Raw genomic sequence first — 23,875 nt, 5'->3', positions numbered from 1 at the left:
AGGAAGGAAGGGGAAGAGGAAAGAAAAGAAGAGAAGAGAAGAGAAGAGAAGAGAAGAGAAGAGAAGAGAAGAGAAGAGAAGAGAAGAGAAGAGAAGAGAAACAAGCCCATGTTACTGGATCCATAGCTGTTTGTGTTAGCTCTCCCATCACTCTGACAGAATGAATACCTGACATAACTTGTCTTACCTATGATTCAGAGGGTTCAGTCCACAGTCATTTGACACTGTTTCTGAGCCTATCACAAGGAACTTCACTGTTAGTGGGAGTATAGATGAGAGGGCTATTTGTCTAATGGCAACAGGAAGTAAAGACAAAATACAGGAAGTGGCCAGGGCAAGATACAACTTCTAACATGTCCTAGTGACCTACTTCTTCTAGGTAGGTTCCTAACTCCAGAAGTTAATATAAGTTTACAAAATCATGCCACTAGCTAGGGGGATAACCTCTCAACATATGAGTCTATAGGAGACTTTTCGGATACAACTATAATACCATTTCAGCCAATACTTTAAAAATCACGAATTGTTTATTTTGTATTGTATTTTGGGGGTTTTAAGACATGGTCTCACTGTATACCTCTGGCTGGCCTGGAACTCAGAAAGATCAGCCTGCCTCTCTCCTAGGTACTGGCTTTAATACATGTGCCACCATGCCTGGTTATGAATTTTATTTGAACTTTCTAAAAACAGAGGGTGCTCAGTCTAGGAAGATGGCCTGTGTCAGAAGGGAAGTTTAATTATTTGAGAACATCTCATATTCTTATAGCCAGAGAGAAAATGTATTTGAAAATGTTTTTGCCTCCCTCCTGATGTTGTCACAATGTCCCATTAGCAATGAGTCCTTCTCAGTCTTCTTGGAGCAGCATGCTGTCCTTCAGTAGATGTTGCTGCCTAAGGATCACTGAAAGAGGTTTCCCTGCAAAGAACGCTCTTCATAATAGCTAAGAGGACTTCATTAGAACCTCTAAGTGTGACAGAAAAAAGCAATTTAAAACTAATTTTTTGAGTATTTTTCCTATGTAAGTAAAAAAAAATTTTTTTAAATAAAAATAAATGTCCCTAATTTAAGTAAAAGTTCCTAACTCCCTCCAGGGACTTTCTCAGAGATGTAGAAAATATGGTTAGTAACTTAGTAACATTCCTGCCTCTATTCTTCAGGATGATTGCTTATAAAATAAAGTGCTACATGCCATCACAGGGCTCGTGCTATCACTCACAGTTTAAAATGATAGTCCAGTGAGTTTACGGTCTATACCATGAACAGTCCTACTATAAAATACATGAGGCCTCATCTTTACACTTCCACACAGGGCTTGAACTTACCCTGTGTTTAAAGATGTCTCATAAGTTCCAGATAAATTCATCTACAAAGGAAAAGGACAATTTAATCCCCAAACTATTAATTTTTTTCATAATTGTAAATTTATCTTTTCAATTTTGCATACTGAGAAAAAGTCTCCCTACAGCATTATTATAAATGATTTTAAATAGTCTTGGCTTTAAAACATGAAAGATTAAGCCTTAATTTTTGTTTTAAAAAAAAACCCTTAAGCAATAAATAGGTTCCTTTGTCTCATGGCCTTGGAATAAAAATTAAAATAGTTTAAATTGCCTGTGGTTAGAATAAGTGTTTCGTGCAATTATCAGATAGTAGGGAATAAAATTAGAAATTAAATCATGAAAGACTAAAAAGCAGGTGAGTGCATATTGTTCCCTTTATGAGCTCCTCATAGGTCTTCTGGAGCCTGATTTAATTGCGTTTCTTTTCTTTTGATAGGGTAATTTTTCCTTTATTTACTTCAGTCGTCTATTTAGTTAATTAATTCTTGGGTCATTTCTTATTACCCACTTTTGAACCTGTTTTTGAGAATCATGTTTGTTTTCTAGAAAGAGATGAACCGTATGTCCAGCAGATAGCTAGGTATTAAAGGCAGTAATATTTGTCTCCTACAGTGTTTATAGATGAGTTGTTTTTCTCTGGCAATGTTCAGAGCTTGACATCAGCATTACTTTGACCATACGTGAACTTTTCTTTGGCATTTTCTGTCTAAAACCTAACACTGCAATACCATACTTGTCTAGTGTGTTATTTCTTAGCCTCCTGTTTTCTTTCTTTTTTCTTTCTTTTTTTTTTAATAAAAAGATGTTTTAAAATTCTCTGAATGTTTCTGTAAGTGCAGACTCAGTCAAGTGCACACTTGAAGATAATGGATAATTTCTCTCAATAGCATGAGCCATCTTAAAATGTCAGGAGGCTTTGCCTTACCCCCACTGCTGGCTCTTCAAAGAGTTTCCCTTTAAACTCTCGGTAGGCAGTCTTTCTCCCTATCTTCAGTCTCCTTGAAGACTGCAACAGTCTGAGTTCCAGGGAAATATTGATGCGACCTGGTGGAGCACTTAAGGCAAGAGAAAGGGAGGGATGTTTTCATGGGCTCAGGCCAGTCATGCCCCCTCACACACAGATGACTACAGAGTGGATGCTGTCCCTGTCATATCTGTGTCACTCAGGCAGATGCATATAACAAGATACAAAATCTGTCCCTAGAGGTTATCCTGCAGCCTTTCAGTGTGTAGGGGGCTTTGTTATTAAATGTGCCTGTATCTGCATCACCAGAAAGCCTGTGCACTCTGTGGAAAAAAGTGATTCACAGATTTCTGAGTCACACTTAGGAGCCTTTCAGTGTGGCAAGTGTATTAAAGTGTGCTAGGCCCTACACTGCTCCCAAGCAGTGACTTGTAAGTGTATGCCAAGGCCCAGAGTCCTAGATAGAGAAAAGGCACACTGTGACACCTGAACTTCAGGAAGTCCATGACTAGGCATGTCCACTGACCTGTTCTTCCTGCTACCTTCCTACTCCGCACATCCTGATAGGTGCAGTGCAGAGTCTCAGTCCTGACACAGCAGCAGCATACCTCATCGGCTCTCAGCCTGCTTGGTCCGTCCTACAAATGCCATCTCTCCCCGCTGACACTAGCCTCATGGAGAGCCTTGTTTTCACTTCCTCTATTACTACACAGGCTCCAATGCAATTTCCATGCTCTACCCTGTTGAGCACTTTAAATTTGGTTCTGTGTGATCTAGGCTATTAAAACAACCTCCTTTTTGTGGCTTTCCTGGTCTTGTCTGGATGTTCTTTCTTCCCTGCTCCTGGGGTGTCACTTTTCATCATATGCCTGCTGTCCCTCCTTCTTGCACTTTGCCTTCCTAGAATGTCAGCATTCCTCCTTTGGCTCATTCTTGGAAAGTTCTCAGCCGTCTCCTGCTTAGAGCAGAGCTTGTTCTTGACATGGCATGTAGGGGTAGAATTGGCTTTTGGTTTGTGTTGTTGAGACAAGATTTCATATTTCCCTGGCTAGCCTGGAACAACTCCCATAGATCTACCAGACTCTACCTCCTGACTGCTGGGATTAAAGGTGTGTACCACCATGCCAGCTTAAAAGTGGCTTTTTTAAAACCACATATTACTACTTGTGCAAATCAAACTACAGTAAAGGATTTTTTTTAATTGCTAAAAATTGTTTCAAATATCTCAATACTTATATTTTAATAATCAGTGCACATGTCTTCCTCATCAATTAAGTTTTCCATGGAATATGATTATCATTTTAACATAAATGCTTAACTAAGTCTAACCCCAAGTTAATAGAAGTTCCTTCATAGGGACCTCCCAGGAAGGAGCTCCTTGAGGGCAGAAGAGATGGAAGAGAGGTGTCTACATGAGATAAGCATCCTGTGAATGTCATAACACTTTTCTTTCTTCTGCCAAAGTGCTTGCTTCACACTCCATTGTAACACTCATCGTGTCTCTGTAAGATAATCGTTTGAACATATGCCTTTGTCCCACACTCTAGTCAGTAGTCCTCAGCCTTCCCAGTGCTGCAAACCTTTAATACAGTTCCTCAGGTTGTGGGGACCCCCAACCATAAGGTTATTTTCATTGCTACTTCATAATTCTGCTGCTTTTATGAATCGTAATATAAATATCTGATATACAGGATATCTGATATGCAACTCCAACAGGGTCTCAACCCATAGGTTGAGAACCATTAGTCTAGATAGGAATACACTTTCAAAGTAGGAAGTTTTTTGTTCATAGTTCCTTCTTGATTTGAAACATCACATCACACTAGTTTCTAAAGGCTTGGTTTGTTTCTTTCTTTCCTTCCTTTTGGTTTTATTTAGTTTTGATTTTTTTTTGTTTTTTTTTTCTATTTTGTGGGTTTATTTTTCAAAACAGGGTTTCTCTGTGTAGCCCTAGCTGTCCTTTAACTCATTCTGTAGACCAGGTTGGCCTCAAACTCACAGAGATCTGCCTGCTTTTGCCTAGGATTTTTTTCTGAGGTTTTGATTTTTTATGACAAGTGAAAAGTCTACATACAATGTATAAGCGCCATTCATTCTAGTCTAGTACAGTGCATGCATCTCTGAGGAGATACCCAAACGGGTCAGTGACGTTGACAAGGTCACATAGGACTTAGCTCCTGAGGATTCTTCCTTCTGACAGGAAACAGAATTAATCAATGCTGGCACCTTAGATCAAAGTTATCTAGGGTAATTTGGCCTTTTTATTATAAGATTCTTACCAAGCATGGCTTTCAGAATGTTCTTATTTCATAATACAGAATAAGGAAGCATGGCTGATCGAGAGCACCTCATTTTCAGAACCACGGACGAAAGGTAGACTTTGAAAACTGATATAATCATCCTTAGCAAGCATCTATCTGTGAGTTACATGGGTAGTACTAACTCCACATTGCAATGGGATACCTACAGTGCTTAGAAAAGAATGAGATCCATTTAGCTTAGAGTACTTTTTACTTGTAGTGTACTTATAAAACATGGGTCGTCTTAGTAGTGCAGGAACCATGCTCATAAGGAATATCTCAGTTTCATGCCCGCCCATTGCTCCCCTCACATTTAGTGTTCTTCGTTGTTTATCATTACAAGAAGGAAATGAATCTCAAGGCAGTCAGCTTGCCCTATAGTAGCTGTTTTTGTATGTGTTTTGATTAGGCAGAGTCAAAACAGTACAGAAAAGATTGACATTCACTCCTTGTCTCATTGCCTCTAAGTTGTACTCCCTCGTTTCTATAAGTTTCAACATTTTTGAGCTACTTTTTCTAAAAGTTTTCCACGTCTGTTCTTGTCCTGACGTTATAGAGCTCAATGGAATCAAGATTCACACGAGCTTCTATAAGCCAAAAGCCACAGCAGTAGTTATAATCTCCTGATGTCGTGTTCATTCACTCAGCACATACTTGTTGAGGATCTCTTGTCTGCCTGGATTCCTTTTCCCCTTCTTTACTTTATGTATATGAACATTCTGCCTGCCTGTGTATATGTGCACACAATTGGAGTTAGGGATGGTTTGCAGGCACTGTGTGGGACCAGGATTTAAACCTGAGATCTCTGCAAGATCAAGTGCTGTAAGCCACTGGCCTCATATCTGGAGTTCTTATAAGTACTTAACACATTGGTAGATAAAGCTGACAAAAAGTCTTCTCTCATGCTACTGCTAGTTTTTTGAAAACTATTTTTTAATAAGACTCCCCATAGTAAAATAACTTTAGCCAGTTTTAAGTATAAATTATAATTTTTGCACTCTTAAAACAACTTTATGTAACATTTTTATACCTTATACTAAAGTTTTTTACTTTAGTATAAGAAATGAGGAAAGATCCTTCTCTAGTGTTCTTCTTTTTTCTTTTTCTTTTTCTTTTTCTTTTCTTTTATTTTTTTATAGAACAGAGTTTATTCATGGCATGGGTAGGGAGTTAAAAGGGTAGTAGAACCAGAGAGAGAGAGAGAGAGAGAGAGAGAGAAGTAGAGGCCGGCCATGACCCTGTGGAAAGAGGGGGAAAGGGAATGCAGAGAGAGGGGGAACAAAAAGGAGCAAGAGGCAAGAGAGAAGCGAGCTTTTCTTGTCTTCTTTAAGCTGTATGTTTCCTATGTATTCCCTGTAACCAGGAGCCCTGGGTATTTGTTGTCTTTATGTGTAGATTTGACGATTTGAAACAAAACTAGAAGCACAGGGATTTTGCCCTAGGAGAGTCTACTCCCACTCTTGCTTGGTAGGTTCCCAGGAGAAGCAGCACATGATAACCAAGGGTGCATTGTTTCTGTCTAAGATATTAAAATCTGAGATTCTGAACACCAGATAGTTAGAAATACAGTAGTCTTCCAGGGAGAGTTCCATCTGACAGGGATCAGGCACCGTGAGTGAGGGAAAGCATGTAAATATTTCTCAACCAGACTTTTTTCAAAATAGGGAGCCTCCTTTAAATGACACCTTTCATCACGGAAATGGTGAGTTTGGGGGTGAAGCTATCTCGGTGGTTAAGAGCACTGGCCGCTCTTCCAAGGTCAATTCTTAGCACCCTTATGGCAACTCACAGCCCTCTGAAACTCCAGTTCCGGGGGGGTCTCGTGCCCTCTTCCAGCTTCCACAGATACCAGGCATACAAGTGATACCAAAACATACATGCAAGGAAAACATTCTCATGTTTAAATTTTCTTTTTCATTTTTTTATTGGATATCTTCTTTATTTACGTTTCAAATGTTATCTCCTTTCCCGGTCCCCCCCCCCCGAAACACCCTATTCCACCCCCCCCCACGCTTCTATGAGGGTGTTCTCCCACCTCTCTGCCCTAGAATTCTCCTACACTGGGACATCTATCGAGTCTTCCCAGGACCAAGGACCTCTCCTCCTATTGATGCCCAACAAGGCCATCCTCTGCTACACATGCAGCCTGAGCCATGGGTTGTTCCATGTGTACTCCTTGGTTGGGGGTTTAGTCCCTGTGAGCTCTGGGGGGTCTGGTTGGTTGATATCGTTGTTCTTCCTATGGGGCCACAAACCCCTTCAGTTCCTTGGGTCCTTTCTCTAGCTCCTCCATTGGGGACCCTATGCTCAGTCCAATGGTTGGCTTCAAGTATCCGCCTCTGGATTTGCAAGGCTCTGGCAGAGCCTCTCAGGAGACTGCTATATCAGGCTCTTATCAGCAAGTACTTGTTACCATCCTCAAGTGTCTGGGTTTGGTGTCTGTATGTGATAGATACCGAGGTGGAGCAGTCTCTGGATGGCCTTTCCTTCAGTCTCTGCTCTACACTTTGTCTCCATATTTGCTCTCGTGGGTATTTTGTTCCCCTTTCTAAGAAGGACTGAAGCACCCACACTTTGGTCTGTCTGTCTTCTTGAACTTCATGTGGTCTGTGAATTGGTTTTTTGAGACAGGATTTCTCTGTGTAGCCCTGGCTGTCCTGGAACTCACTCTGTAGACCAGACTGGCCTCCAACTCAGAAATCCACCTGCCTCTGCCTCCCAAGTGCTGGGATTAAAGGCATGCACCGCCATCACCTGGCCAAAGATTTATTTATTATTATACATAAGTATACTGTAGTTGTCTTCAGATGCACCAGAAGAGGGCATGAGATCTCATTATGGGTAGTTGTGAGCCACCTTGTGGTTGCTAGGATTTGAACTCAGGACCTTCGGAAGAGCAGTCAGTGCTCTTACCCACTGAGTCATCTCACTAGCCCAAGCAGAAACTTTAAAAGAATAACTAAAGGAGTTTTCATTTTATGTGTGGATTAATTCATGAACTCCTTATAAATTATGTACCAGAGACACATAGAAAAATAAGCAAAATGCTGCAAACTGTAAGACGTAGTTGGAAAGCATTCAGACAGGCAAAGTGCATGGGCAGGGGCAGGGATGAGTGTCCTGAGGAAGTGAGAATTTGGAAGAGAGAACCTCTCCCTAGAAGACTGCTGTATTTCTAACTATTTGGTTTTCAAAATCTGTATTTCTGTTTGGTTTTTAATTATATTTTAAATATAAATAGATATTTAAGCCAAAATCTTAAGAATTAATAGAATTTTTTACAGGTAGAAATAGAATGAAAGACTTATGTCAAATGTGAACATGTAGGTAAAATGATCTGATCAGAAAATGGATCTTCTCATTTATTTCAAAGTATGAGATCTACAGAAAATAATTAACTATGGAGGACTCTGAGAGCTGAAGCTTAGGGACAGAAGTTGTTGCAGCACTGAAGAGCCATCCATGTATGGACCTCAGCCCTAGGATGTCAGTTATTAGACTTAGTGCCGGTTTGATGTGAAAAGGATCAAAAGAAGGATAAGAGATGACCCCAGCTTGTACAGTTTTGGTGAGCAGCTGGGCAGTGCTTGTGGTGGTAGAAAGGTGTTTAAGGGGAAGGATACCTTTGTAGTATGCAATGATCTGATTTATCACATGACAAACTGAGCCTTGCTGGGATATATCAAACAAGTTGACTAGCTTATCCTCACAGCTGAACTGAAAATCAGCTACAGGGACAAAGCTGCGGACATAAAACTTAAAGTAAGTCATAAAAGTACCAGCTACAAGAAAATAGAGGACTGTGTATATAAATAAACCCCTAGTTTCTGTACTTGTGGGATAGACGGATGGAGCAAGAGTTAGAAGCTCCTCAAATGATCAGGTCTCAAGAAAACCGATCGGAACAGGTCAGAGCAGCAGAGTGATGTTGTGGTTGCTTCTCTGGGAGTGGTCATCTATCTACACTAGCAGAGCAGAGGTCAGCTCTGTGGGCAGAGAAAAGAGAGCTAAAGACTGGAATTGCAGACAACTTTTTCATGGAACTCGGAGATACGGCTTGGCATTTGAAGGCATATACTTCTCTAACAGAAGATATGAGTTAAGTTCCCAACACCCACTTCAGGATACTGACAACCATCCAGTTCCAGGAGATCAAATGCTACTGGCTTTTCTAGGCATCTGCCTTCACATATGCATACCCCCAAACCCCACCCCCATACACACATACAGAGAGAAAAGGGGGAGGGAGAGAAGGGGAAAGAGAGAGGAGAGAGAGAATCTTAAAAGTTTTCGAGAATTGCATCATTGCTAAGGAAATGGTTTTTAAGATGGACAAAACATAAATATTCTTCTAGACTGAACAGAAGAATCCAGAAACAAAGAAGATGTAAGTGTGGCACTGAGGGACTTGGGTGGGAAGGCAGAGTGGAGGGCTGTGACAGTCACAGAACACTCCTGGACTGGTCAGTCCTATGCTGACCTCACAGATGAATCTCTCTGATAACACTCCCCAGCCCTTGCCTTTTCCTCTCCCCAAGCAGCTAAGTGCGCAGGATAAAAGGTGGGCCTTAACACAAAGAATGGTACACTTAGAGCTTTCCAACTGGCACCAAGAAGTCTTCCCAAGGATTAGATGTTAGCCTGGCCATCCTGCCCAGTACTTTCAACCCAGCTAAATAGGACTTACCCCTGGAAGCCCTCAGGGAAAAAAAAAAAAAAAAAAAAAGAACCTGGGCTCACTGGGTCAGTATTTCAACCCCAGCCAAGTGTACTGGAGATACCGCCTTGATTTGTCAACCTGGTTAACATCTTACAAATGCCTTTCCAAAGCCTGTTTTAGGGACTGTCCTTGGAATCCATCCCCTTTTCTGTGTGTATGCTTTCCAAAGTGATAAGTATTGGGGGGAAATGCACCCATAGCCAGGCCAGAACATCTCAGCCACCTGGGAAGCTGAGGCAGAAGGAGCACAAGTTTAAGGCCAGCCTAGTCAACTTAGTAAGACCCTGTCATAAAATAGAGCTGAGGCTATTTCTCGCTAATACAGCACTTGCTTAGCCTTCTGTACAATCCCTAGTACTGCAGAATATGGGGAGAGAGGGGGATAACTCATCGACTGTAAACCTGGACTTGGAACAGTTAACCCTATAAGCCTGACTATGACTGTGTGTCGTCTTGCTTAAATGAACCTGCCGGTCATGGACTAGAAAGAGCCTCTGAGACATGAGGAAAGCTCAGCAGAATTGGGAACATACCAGAAGGCGAAACAGGAAAGCACTTATCTCACATAGAGGTGAAATGTTTAATATCTAGGTCTGGAAACAAAGATTCCTAATCAGGGTAGACGTTTAAAAAACAGTAAAAAAAAAAAAAAAAAAAAGTATAATGCCCTTGTCATTATACAGAATGCTGACACCTTGAGAAGAGTCGGTGGAGGTAATCATTTAATTTTCTCACTTGTGAGATGGAATTGTTTCACTTTCCTCACTGAAATACCCAGGTGTGGTATACGTGAGTTTATATACATATATGTACATATATACATACACATATGTTTGCATACGGCACTGTTCCTGGAGAACTGAGGAAATCAAACACTTCTGCAGACTTCCTAAAAGTGCTAGAATGTGACTAGAAATGCTAGTGCTATTTTCTCACTGTTTCCCTTTAGTGCTTCCACAATGCTTAAAATGCAAGGCTGGAAGACTAAGCTCTCCCAGCCAAAGACAAAACAGTGCTACTGGGCTAAATAGAGTGAGGCACCCATGTCTGACTGCTGGCTACTTAGAGAGACAAAGCTTTGCTGATATGCATTCTCTCACTGATAAGCTCACATCTCTGTTTCCAAATGACGTGAACTTTTGAGATTCTGTTACCCAAAGGAAAGTCTGTGTCATAGCAGTGGTCATCCTCTTATCTGGAAAAACTCTCCCTTTCTACCATGAGGAAGGCCAGACATTAGGCAGGTCGTTAGTAATGCAGATGGTGTGGGCCCTCTTTCCTCACACTGTTTTTCCCGGGGCCACAGTCTGGCCATATCATATAAGCGCAAAAGTCCTCATGGTCATCTCTCCAGACACCTTCTTCATAATCCTGACAAGGAGCCAGAGGCTAAAGGACAGTTTGTCTGAGGGGAGAATGTTTACCAACAGGTGTTGAGACAGTTACTTCTCTGCACTATGAGAGACTTGAGAGCAAGAGTTTCTGGAAAACAAGACCTCTATTGCTGGACCTCTGTATTCCCATCTTCTCACTCCTGTCAGTAGTTGTCAACTTCATTTTCAGTCTGCAGGCATGACCATTGTAAAAACACAAGTCTGTCTGGGGACAACTGAGCAGGGTAACATACTTTGTTAAAGACAGGATCTCACTAAGTATCTCTGGCTGGCTTGGAACACTATTAGACCAAGCTGGCCTCGAACTTAGAGAGATACAACTGCATCTGCCCCTGCCTCTTGCCCTCTTGCCCTCTGCCCTCTGCCCTCCTGCCTGCCTGTTGCTGCTTCCCAGTTGCTGGCATGTGGCATGCCCCACCACAGCTGGCTTAGTACTTTTATTTTTATAAATCATGAACAAAATAATATTTAGGTATCAATGATATCTTTTTTTCCTATGCCATTCTTAACAGACCCATGTGAGGTAAAATTATATAAAAGGACTCTTCTAAACTCGAACCCTCAGAGGCCGTTTTCATTCTTAAGTGTGTCTTCTTGGGACTGGAAAACATACTAAAAATAATACCTGGCTTATTGACATTTACTGTGATAGAATTCTTTCAAGTAAACTAGTGAGAGTTCCAGAAGGCATTTGGAAATGAAAATTAAAGCAGTGAAGTAATTGAGACAACGTAGTATGTTCAAAGTATGGGATTATCCACATTGGTTTCTCCTCTCCCAAAATTTTGGCTCTCGAATAAAAAATTTCAAAACTAATTTCAAGTCAGAATCTAGTGCCGAGACAGAATTTTTTTCTCTGTGACCTTCTAGGGAAGCCTCTGTCTCAGTGCTGCATCAAGTCACATATACTTCCCACCAAATGGGCAGTGAAAGGTGTCGCCAGTGTACATGGGATAAAACACAGACCACCACAGATGGTCAAGTACTGAGCGGACACCGACTGGAAACCTTTTATGCTATTATCTAGCACACTCTCCTTTTCCACCCAGGACGCCCTCCCCACACCCCTTCCCAAAAAAACTTTTCAGAAATAAGTTAAAATAAGAAGTATGGTTATTGGAGAATAATTCAGCCCCCAGGAGGAGAGGCACTCTGTTATTTCATTAATGCCCCAGGGTTGTGATTAGCTAATAATGTCAATGCCTATGTCACTGCATAATTATTCTGCTGCTCACATTGTTTCCCTGCACTGTTGGAATATAGCATCCAAGCTGATCAGAGACAAGACAGCAACCACAGGCTTCAGTCTTATATTTAGTAGATATTTTCTCTGTATTTACAATTGTTTTGTTTCCTAAACCACAAAGACACTGCTTTCACGATCTAATTATTTTGTGGAGAGTGGTTAATGAATGCACTGAAGGCAATTCTTGCTCTTTCTGCTACTGTTGTTTTATGTAGCTTAAAAGAAAACACTTCCTGCTTGGAAAAATGTAGGGAAGAGGATCAATATAAGAAAATCTGGGTTTTCCCTGTGAATGTTCTGTAGAGTGCTAGCTATGGCCTGCATGTACACAAGTAAAGGGAATGTCTTAAAGAAGAAAAACTCTTCAGTAAAGAGGTGGCCAGTGTGAAACATGAACAAACCCCTAATGCACTTTCTTGCCTTCCATGGCATATCTGACTCTTTAAAGGATTAAGTTCAGAGCATTCACTGCTAGCAGTCAGCAGTCAGTCTTCCGCAAGCAGGAGTGGTGTTCCCTGTCCTACCTTCTGCAGGCTATAAGAAAGGAGGCTGCCTGGTGTGTTTCCAAGGGGTCTCCGGGCAAGTGAAGTCACCACATGGGCTTGGATTTGGGCCTCCCAACCCCTGCTTATGCACATGGGTGGCTGCTTGCAAGCTGAGAGTAGACATGTATTCATGTCCTCCCAAGAGTTGTGTCAGAAGAATGGAAGTGTCTCTGCCCCTACTCCGGTGACACGAAGGCATCTGGCTTCTTCAGTTTTATTTTTAAATACCTTACTTTATTTGGCATATAGCAGAAAGAAACAGTTTGGTAAGTCTTCCCTGGGCCACTGCTTCTTCTGAATCACTAGGAGCCCGTCAGTAAGGCTGTAACCCAAAGAGAGATGTGCCCTTACCTGCCTAAGATCTGCAAATCAGCTTTGCTGTAAGAAAACAGGTTAAGAACATCCTAGCCCCCTGCCTCAGCCTTCCATTCACTCATTTAGCAGATACTTAGTAGCTACTGTGTGTCATTGTTCTGTGGTTCTAGGAAATTAAAACAGGCATAAGCTTCTATTCTTTAATATGCTTGCCTTCTAGTAAGATTTTTAATACATAGAATAGAACCACACCCATTACAGTTTTTTTTTTTTAACTCATTTTTCCCTGACTCCCAACTGTTTTTGTTTTTCTGGTCATAAGCCAAACCTTACCTCTCTCCGTAAACCTTCACTGTCATATGACTCAAAGTAAAGTTTATACGAAACCAGTTCTATGGGAAATTAATAGAACCACATCAGACATCCCTGAGACCAATGTTTCCCAATCAAAAGAAGTATGCAGATGGTTTTCATACAAAAAGAAGTATGAAGATGGTTTTCTGAAATCAGATTTCTGAGAGCCCCTCCCTCACACTCAGAGTGTTTTTAGTGGATTTAATGAGCCCCAAGGATCTCCTGATTCTGATGTGGGAAGTCCTAACTACCTCTTCAAAACAAACAAACAAAACCTGTATCACTAAGTGCATATGGTTACAGCTATCTGTTTCCAAAACAACCAGAGCAACTCTGACAAGATCACCCAGATGGCCCAGATAGCACCTAGCCTCACTGGCTTCTGGGTTTACAACACAGAAACCTGGCCTTTGTGGTGTTCATTTGGAATTGGAGAGGCGTGTGCTAGTAAATATCCCGTGGACAGAAGACAGAAATGACAAATATGGCAAGCAGGGTGAGTCATAAAACTGCATAGATACCTCTGATCCTCATTCCTCACTGTCTAAATAGAGCTGAGCATTTCACATCCTCATTTATGTCATAAGTAAAATTGAAAGCTTTCCAAAAGTTGTGCCTTGAACTGTGAGAATTCTGCCTCATTGAAGTGCTCATTTTGGAGATGGAAGCCGTGTTTGGAACAAATAAAAAATGAAGAGCTTTTTAAAGCTCACTGAAGGGATCTCCGAGGCTACCAAAGCTAGCTCCAAGGTTTGCAGCAAGCCCTTCGTATGCGATTATTTAGGTCTCTGCATTCATATCTTTACAAGTAGATGCAACATTCATTTTAGACAACATATATTCTCAGCTATGTCTCCATATTAACCTGAAATCTATCACTGTAATTTCCATCGACTGATCCTAATTTTGATCTCCCTAACTACAAAGAATACTTTATTGATGTCAGAACCTAAGACTGTTTCATCCCTTGGTTTTCTCTTTGTGAACTAAATATTACATTTTAAACTTTCTCCTTCCTTAACTTTCATATCTGATCATCTTCCTGGATATTCTCAAAACTACACAGATGTGCACACAGTTTGAGGGATGGTGTGTCTCTGTGTAACTAGGTTAGCAGTAAAAGCTATAGAGTTGGTCATTGTTTATCTAGCTACCAAAGGGTAGGGAAGCATTGGATCTTCAAATGTTGCTGAATGATGCTGTGCTGGTAAACTTTTCTTCAGGACAGAATGGCCAGAGGTTTCCCAGCGGTTTCACCCTTGCTGTGTAGCAAACACCATTGTCATCTCGTCTGGTTCTCATGCCCACTCCCAGAAACAAATTCTAGTGCTGCTTCTTTGGGAACTAATGCTAAGCCTCAGTTAAATTGAGATCCCTACTGTCTCGTAGATTGGAAGCAACAAAGTCAAAACATTAAAGGTAGATCTAGGACCTACAAGCAAATTTGTTGCCTCCATAAGTAAATCTCTGCAATACCCACAAAGTCAATCCAAAACACAAAATAGGATTTTAAATTAAATGTCAACAAAGGGTTAACCCTCTACAGTTAACGAGGTGCATGTAAATCTGGGCTCACAACACCTGGCATGCACTCAAAAGTATTAGATGTCAGCATTATTAATGCTGTTCCTAATGAAAGTGAGTTCTCCTTTTCTGTTTCTGATTACCACAGTGTATGTGCTTCAAACACATCTTAAAGTTCTACAGAAAAATAATGCAGCCCGACATCAGAGTCCAGCCAGTCACATTCCTTCCGAGGTCCCAAGCCCTCCCTTTTCCAGCTTCTGGCCAGTGGGCCCTGTCTCCATCTTCAGAGCCAGGGACTTTGGGCCAAATCCTTCTCGTGCTGCCACATCCTGGAGTTTTTCTCTTCCAGTTCTCACTTCCACTTTTGTGGAAAAATGTCCTCATTTCAGTATGAGCCAACTAGCAACTCTACTCCATCTTTAGCTTGTCTTCATCACGCACAGCCTAGCATAGTCACAGGCTCTAAGAATTAACGCCTGGACAGTTAAAGCTCTCGAGAGAGAGCTTTGTTCTGCCTACATCCTTCTTGAAAAATAGTCTGTCTAGAACCAAAGCTTATTTGCCTACCCAGGACAGAAAGAGAATGGCTTGGTGTTCTTTATCAAACATGGTGCCTTATCAAAGCACCGTGCCATCTTGTTTCATGAAGTTCAATGCTCTTGCGCTGGTCATCGTAGATGAGTGCAGGATCTATCTTGCCCGTCTCTCCATTCCAAGTAGTCCCCCTCTTCCCAAAAGCAAAGTAAAGATGATACTGGGAGAAGGGTTATGGTCTTCTCATGTCTGGAAATCTAGGGAAAGGAAGGAAAAAGGCACAAGTCACCTCTGAAAGAAAACAAACTCTCTATTGCTGAGATTGGAGCTCAGATCCGTGCATATGGCAAACGTGTTCTGTCTCTGATCTGTACCCCTCGCCACAGATGAAACTTTCTTAACAAGGATTACTAATGCTACCTGTCCTCATTTGCTGGTTAAAAAGGATTTCTGTTTATACCTGCATGAAAAGTCATGTGGTCTTTCTGTGGACCCTGTTCACAGCTGGAATTCTAGCTGCCATATGTACCCCTCATATGTACTGACTCAATCCATTCAACACTGTAATCCATGCTTTTTATCCTTAAAGGAAAGCCTTTGGACCACTTCTGAAAGACAAGACTTTTCTATTATATTTCATTTTATTTCCTTTTAGCCAGCTTGCTAGAACCTACAAGCTGGTAGGTAGGATGTAACTGTAAGGCAGACCTCAAATGTCATGTATGACAGTTGTCATTGTCACAACATAAGCAAGGTAAAACAATATTGCTGGATCCATTTGCATGCCTCCTTAACGTTGCTCTGCAGCCTCTTGTATGAAACAAAGCAGCCTCCTATCCATAGACATTCTTGGAAAAGCAGCCAACATTTAAACACTACACATTTCCTGGAGTGCTCTTTTTGCATTTTGCAAATAGGTTCAGTGAGAAAGTGAAAGACTTCAGTGGATACTGAAGAGAATTTCAGGAGGACAGACTGCAATTGCCTGAGTCAGCCCATGGCCAGTGTGCTAACCCTGAAACAGGAAAATGTGGACTGATGGCATTTAGTTTGTTTCTCAGTTGCGTTGAGGATTATCTTCTGTATTGTGCATCTGCTAAACATTTCGTTTACATTAAGTGCATGACTGAGATCGTCCCTGGGACAAATCTGAATTTAAACAGATTGTTAAAGTTTAAAGGGTTTTAAAGGTAATTCCACATGCGATAGAAAGATCTCTTTGCAACTAAGACTAAAGTTAGGGCAAATTTCTAAAGTATTAGCCAGTGATACAGCATACATACATAGAGTCCTCTCACTCTAAGGCACTTCATACTTAATTCTACTCTGCTCCTATTCTTTGCCTTCTTCTACTAGGATTTCCAGAAAAAATAGTACAAGAAGATGTGAGGAACTGTATTCAATCACCTTACTATAGTCAGTCCCAAGTGCTTTTAAATTAAGTAGAAAACAAGGTGTAAACTGACCTATTCTTTACACCCTGCTTCTTCATGGTTCATGACACAATGGTCCGGTGGTTCCAGGACCATCCCAGCACCACTCATATTCCCTAAGCACAGGCTTGCTTGGAGGACCTCTAAACTCACCTCTCAAACCTAAAAAACCCCTAAAATCATCCATGAGTCATAGGACCCACCAGTTCCAGTGTCATTTTCTCTCTTGGCACCAAATGAAATGCTTAAGATGAAGTAAGCTGCTGTTGAGTATACTTCCTTCTGTCTTATATTCACTTATATATAGGCAGGCAGTGGACAGCTTCTAGCAACACATTTGTCAGATGACCAAGGGCCTGAATTTCCTCCTGTCCATGCCCCCTGCAAATTTGTTTTCTGTCTACTTCCCAGACTGTGTGAGGATTATCTCATGTCTCAGCCTGTTGTTTCCATTCACATCTCTTTGCCCTGAGTAGTATGAGGAAGAGAAAGAAAAATGAAGCTCTGAGTGAAGTCAGACTTGTGGTTGGCGTGGTACCATTAGCACTGGAGGTACTGTACTGACTACATCCATTAGAAAGAAGTCCTTGTACTTGGCTTTGGACCTGATGAAATATAGGCTTTGTCAAAATATATGAAACTCCTTTGCAATGCAAGAGGTTAGGCCAATGTATTTCTTTCTCTTCATGTTCTATATTAGTCTCATATGAGTGTAGCCAGTGTAGCTTCTTATGGCTGCTGTTGACAGGATATGTGTTTTCTGGTCTTTCACAAACGTATGGATCTACTTCTAAAAGCAGTATGTGTTCAGTGGAAACTATACTTCAAAGTTTGAGTTGTGATCTTCTCCTGAGGTACTGATACGTGGGTTCAGCATTTCCCATGTGAGCAGCAGTGAACCACAGTGCCAGTCATCCACACAGTCACAAGAAGAAACATCAGGCCTCCAAGCTGTGTTGCTGAGTCAGGATATTCAGTAGAGTGGTGTAGCAAATATATTTCCAATTTAGGATATTTTCCACTTTTGTATGGGATTCTTGTTCTTTTGGAAGCCCAGGAGTGAGCGTCCACCTGTATTTTCAAGTTGTGTTGTCTCTGAATATTAAGTGTGTCTCCTTCCTTAGCATAGTTAAATCTAAGCTGGGGATTTTTGTTGAGTACAGTCCGGTCATCTCTACCTTTCAGATAATACTGCTATAAATAAGGCGAATCTGGGTGTGTCCTTTTTCTTTTTTCTTACATGCCTATTCATTTCTCTAGTCTTCTTTATTTTTATTAAGTGAATATTTACTAATACAACATCTTAATTTTGTTAATGATTTTTCATGCTTTCAAATTTTATTACTTTAGTGATTATTATAAATTATCAGATCATACATCTGATTTATCATCCTAGTTTTAGTAAGATTAAAAAATATTTTTCATGTAATTCTTTTCAACCTTTTAAATATTATTTATATGAACAATATGTTAAAAACCTAGCAAGATAATATTATAATTATTTTCCATAATCTTATGTCTTTTAGAGAAACAATAAAGGAGAGCAAGTGATAAATCTTTATATTTCTAGGGTTTTTGTAGCCTCCTTATTTACAATTTCTAGTTCTCTTCTTTCTCAAGATCTAAGAACTTGGGCTTTCATAGAATTTTCCTCCATCGTTCTCACTTGTTTGACTATTGTCAAATATATTACATTTCTTATACCACATACCTAATCATACAGTTATGAGCATTTTAGCTGAATTATCTTAGTTAGGAGGAAAAGTCTAATAGAGTTTGTTAGTAAGCAATTACTCCCTCCCATGGTGATATCTCAGACCTCTTGTTATAAACCTAAAGGGTTTGATCAGTCCTTAGGAGACAGCTGGTGCCTGTTGAGCAATAGTTTGGTTGTGTTTGGTTGTTTGTTCTAATCTGGGAACTCTTTTCTCCATTTTTGGAAGATAATTTTGCTGGATATAATTTTAGTTGGCAGTATGTTTTGGCTTTGCTTTTTTCTAGCATTGAGTATATCCTGTTATAAATGATTCTGCTGACAATTCAGCTGACTCTTTCTTGAATCCTCTGGTATAATGGTCCTTGTCTTTGGTGCTTTCAGGATTTCCTGTCTTTGACATTCAGGATTTGCACGTATTTATCTGGATATGGATCCTTTGTGACATAGCAGTTTACTATACTTACAATTGGTACATTTTTTGAGTGTGTCAGTGTCTGTTACCAAACTTGAGAAGTTATTAGCCATCATGCTTTGGGACACTTTTCTAGAGTCTTCTATCACCTCTTGCCTTGTGCTTTATGTATATGTTAATGTGCTCAACAGTATACCATATCCTGTGAGCCTGTGTTCACTTTTTATTTTTCTCCCTGTCCTTTAGAATGTATATATTTTTGATAGCTTCAAGTTCACTCATTCTTATATCGGTTCATATCTGTTCTTGAGCCCTGTGGTGGAATAAGTTATTGAAGCTCCTTTTCAGCTGTAGAATTTCCCTTTGTTTATATTCTTTGCCTCGTTGGTATTTTTTGATGACTAAACATTATTGAATAACTTTCTTTAGGATTTCCTTTAGTTGAGTATCTTCTTAATATCGTCTTTGATTTCTTCACTTGCTAAGTCTTAATATCTGAACCCCTGTTGTCTGTTCTTCTGCTATGTATGGATTCTAACTCATTTCTTACCTTACATTATGATGTCTTCTTAACAAGTGGGCACTTTAAATGTATAATAGAGCAAATCTAGTTCCTAGCCCTCCTCATTCCCTCCCAGGCTGACTTCTTGGTTGTTTGTTTGCTCACAGCATAGCAAAGCTAAGGCAGTAAAGTCTGTTGCTTTGCCATGGTGCCCTTCATATCATCCCTCAAAGACATGGCCATGAGCTATGAGTGGCAGGTTGTGGCTTGGTTTTGTGTTTTTCTTTCTTTAAATGACTCTCCTCATTCCCTGATGTTGCCTGATGTGTTAGGTTCCTAGCTGATATATCTCTCTTGTCACCACTCGCAGTGCTGTTAGCATCAGCACAATTCCAAATTGGGGAAGTTTGTTTTGTTGTTGTTTGGAGGGTTGGTTGGTTGGTTGTTTTTTTTTTTTTTTTCTTTTAGTCCCCAAAATCTGTTATGATTAAAGCCAGCCCTTTTAGGAAAACATGCCTTAGCTCTTTCTCTATTTCATCAGAACCATCAGCCTACTCAAAATTGCTTACCAAAAAAAAAAAAATTTTGTCCCCAGTCGCACTTTTGGCTTGAATTTTCCCATCTTTGGTTCTTCTGGCCTGTTTCGTACTCTAGATGGAAACTCTGTGTTATTGCTTCAGAGCTGGTATAGGAACCATGGTTTGCTTTTCTTTGACACCTCTCATCTTCAGAAGAGCTTCTGTGCAGTGGTCATAGGTTACATGCCTCTTGACTTGCCTTTCCTAGCACAGACTTCTAGCCTATAAGTGATGATGTGAAGGTAAAACTGAAGCCAGTATTTCCCTAGCAAGCTGTTTAGGGGCATGTCCTACATTCCTCGTGGCTTACTGTATAACTTGTGCAGGACAGAACAGAGGGGAAGAGATGAGGGCTAATTAGAAATGGTGGAGTCTTTTCTTCCTGGAAGAGCCGTAGTCCTGGATTTGGAGCTGTGAGGAGGGGAGCCCTGCTGTCTCACTCTCAGTTGGACTGCTGTTAAACTCATCTTCAGGACCACGGTGATCCTGGGACAGTGATCCTGGAGAAGGGAACCTGGTGTAGACTGTGGCCTAAATACCACAGATTCCCTCAATTCTTATAGAGACCTTTACACTTTTCTAGTAAGGGGGAAGTGGATTTCTTCTTTTGTTAGGACAGTGTCTAGAGATGTCAGCCGTAGCTCTTATAATAATCTGATACTGAGAGAGGATGCACAGATGGTCTTACGTGTCCCTGCAGTTCTTCAGTCGCGCCACTTAAACTCACAGCCACCATTGGTTTGCCTTGGTTTCCTAGTATTTATTTCTGATTTAGAATTCAAACATCCATCATGAATAGTTTTCCCACCTGATTCACTGGCACAGTCTTGTCCAGTGTAGTGATGTTAGTGTAGACTAACATCAGATAAAGTCTGTGGGAAATATGCCAGATATGCGTAATTTAGATGAGCTGGGCTATCAAAGAGAACTGGCACTGCAAGGGAGAAAACTAGCATGTACACTAAGATGTTGTTTGTACTTTAGTCACATCAGCAAGTAGTGAATTAGTAAGGGAGCTGAGAGGTGAATGCTTAAGCAATAGGACAAACTCAGGAAGCAGCACAGCCAAGTAACTTCGAATACTTTAGAAGTATTTGGTGAAGTAGACAAACTCAAGCAAAACTTTGTAAGACTCCTGCTGCATAAAGAATATGAGGAAGCTTATGGCCTATCAAGGCATCTAACAGGATGCCTGTGGAACCCCAAAAGGCTTAATTGTTAGATTGAGATGAAGTTAGGAACTTACAAATAAAAATCCCAATCTCAAAACTTAGTGCTGAGAAGTGCTTTAGGTATTTCCCTCTGAGAATTTATAGCAGTGAACAGGCCTCACATGAGCCTTATGGGTAATCAAAGTCCTCAGTCCATTTGAAAAGGCCTGTCCCCTAGAACTTTGTGTAATCAAACGGACATCATCCCTGAAAAGACCTATCTTCAATCCAGACCTCAAAGATATCCAGAAATAATTTTTCAATAATATTAAAGCTCACATTTAGAAATCATTAAATACAGTTAGACCAAGGACCAAGAGTAGGAATCAGAGGGCTGGCAAGACGACTCAGCAGTTGAAAGTGTTTGCTGCTGTCATTACCCATGTTAGGTGGCCCACAAGGGCCTATGACTTCAGCTCCAAGGGATCCAGCTCCCTCTTCTGGACTCCACAGGTACCAGCATGCATATATATGCTAATACACTAATGAGAACATAGAATAAATACGCAGTAAAAATCTTTTTTTTAAACTAGCAGAGTCAGAGTTGGGTAGTATATCTAGATCAACCCAAGGCCTCTGGTATTAGAACTATTAGAGCATTAACAGAATGCAGTTACACTAATATGTTTATAGAAACTTAAGGCATCTAAAAAGTTAGAATAGCAAATGATTATTGAAATGGCTATACTGATGCTTCTAGAAATGTAAACTGTAATGTAATATACGGTGGCTATACATCTAAAAGGACTTTACGTACAGCTAAAGTAAGTTTGGTGAGCAAAATAGTTCAACATTCTCCTACAGACTAACAGAGGATAATCTAAACTTCCAGTGTTGTCATTCAAAATTTTCCTCAGGAAACCAAATGAAGCATACTCGGTGTGCTGGTGAAACAGATAGAGGTGGGCTATTGCAAGGGTGGAAACTGAAATTAAGGCCTTGTGCAGTGAGGCAGAGCCACTGAGCTAGGAGCCCAGCCTACCTACCATGTGATTGCTTCAGTTACCAAGTCCATGTGCCAAATGGCCTACAAGTCAGTCCCATTGGTCTTTAACAGAAAAACTTGAAGGTCAGCAACACCACAGTTAGCCTGTTAGTGACAACAGGTTTCTTTCCATTTCAGTTGTTTCTCACTTTGTTTTCTCTCTCCCTTTCTCTCTTTTCAGTGGCTGCTTCAACCCCCAATTCCACTGCTGGTGCGGCCATGAATTCCTTGACCTCTCTTGGGACTCTACAAGGATTGGCTGGAGCCACTGTCGGATTGAATAATATTAATGCACTAGCAGGTACCATAAACAGTGAGTATTTGCTGCTCTGGTGGACAGCCTTCCCCTAAATTCTCCAGAAAATGGTCAGCCAGAATTGACCAAAAAAGGATATAAAATGGGGAGAACTAAAACTTGGGATGGAGGAGCACATGGTTCAATAGGCAGAAGCTTTCCCTTTGCCTTTATCTCTAAACCAGCCACACCCCACGCCCAACTTCTTTCCACTGTGGAGTATGAGATCACATCCTTAGAGTGCCGTGCTTTGACAGGTAGTCTCAGGTTCCAAGGAGTTTGGTTCAGCCCTCCTTCAAGGCAGAGTGTTATAATAGAAAAGGTAATGGAGCCGGGCATGGTGGCACACGCCTTTAATTCCATCATTCGGAGGCAGAGGCAGGCAGATTTCTGAGTTCGAGGCCAGCCTGGTCTACAGAGTGAGTGGAAAATTGAAAACTCTGAGTCAGATGATATTGAGGTGCCCTCTAGTTTGAAAAAGCCAAAGTTTTCAGGCAAGAACCTAGTCCCTGAAAAACCAGAAATGAAACTGATTGACAAGGAGGTAGTGCAAGAAGGGGAATCTTTGTCATCGAGAACCTAGAGCATCCACAGGACAGACTGAAGAGGGTGCCCTTAACAAGCAGCACAGGCCTTCACAGAGAGCTCACCAAATTACACTTAATTCTGAAACAAGCTGGCTCATTTAGAAAGGTGGCTGACCTCTGCCCACACAGCTAAGTGTTCTGTTGCTCAGGTGCATGGGGAATAGTGCCCAGGCCTGAGGATGAGTCACACTTGAAGATCACATTTGGTGTGGGTTTTTGCACTAAGGAGACTGAGCCTCAGCCACAAGGACAGCTAGCTTGCCTATCCATCCATTTGGTCCCCCTGGCTGCCCAGGAGATCCACAACAGCCAACGGAGTTCCTGCATTGTGGACCTAGTTGTCTGCCAGGCAGCCCCAGCAATGTAACATTGCTTCAATTTTTAATCTGGGGATCCTGGCCATTTGCCTCACTTTAAGCCATGAGTTAGTAAGTAGAAAACTGTTTTACTGAATGATCAGACCATAATTATTTTAAAGCAAAAACTATAATTTACATTTAAAAGTTCAAAAGGTAATAGCTTGAAGAGAAAAAAAAAAAAGATTGTATCAGCAAGATGGTATGGTTCAGGTAAGGGTCCAACCCCTGGAGCCCCACCTAGTAGGAAGAGACCACAGACTTGTACAAGCTGTCCTCTGACCTCCACAAGCATATCCCACTCCCCTCCCACACAGACAGTAAATATAATGAAAGTGTTTAAAGAGTCTAAAATATATCCACGTAAACGTTAACTCATATAGTCCTAGTAAGAAACCATATTTTAATAAGTAGACAATCCAGGTTTTATTAAATCTTTTCATTTAGATGCTCTAGGGAGGCCAAAGACAAAAACAAACAAACAAACAAACATAGTTTTATCTGATCCTGAAGAAAAAAAAAATGTTTCCTTCCACATATGATAGCTTTTATGATATTA

At 40.9% G+C, this 23,875-nt stretch overlaps 1 protein-coding gene across 29 annotated transcripts in view; it reads left to right on the top strand.

Moving 5' to 3' along the window:
* Positions 1-23,875, top strand: part of Celf2 (CUGBP Elav-like family member 2) — an 833,597-nt gene that overhangs the window by 790,680 nt on the left and 19,042 nt on the right. For 17 of the 29 annotated variants that reach the window (XM_029471522.1, XM_029471494.1, XM_021151399.2 and 14 more), the window contains one exon: positions 22,260-22,391. In XM_029471522.1, the coding sequence (XP_029327382.1) occupies positions 22,260-22,391 (132 nt within the window). The remainder of the gene's footprint in view (positions 1-22,259; positions 22,392-23,875) is intronic. The other 12 variants (XM_021151420.2, XM_021151447.2, XM_021151463.2 and 9 more) reach the window with 1 other exon arrangement.

Source organism: Mus caroli, chromosome 2, assembly GCF_900094665.2.
Source record: "Mus caroli chromosome 2, CAROLI_EIJ_v1.1, whole genome shotgun sequence".
NCBI classification, from domain to species: Eukaryota; Metazoa; Chordata; class Mammalia; order Rodentia; family Muridae; genus Mus; species Mus caroli.
The sequence above is the reverse complement of the archived record's forward strand: the minus strand, read 5'-3'. Positions and strand labels throughout refer to the sequence as shown.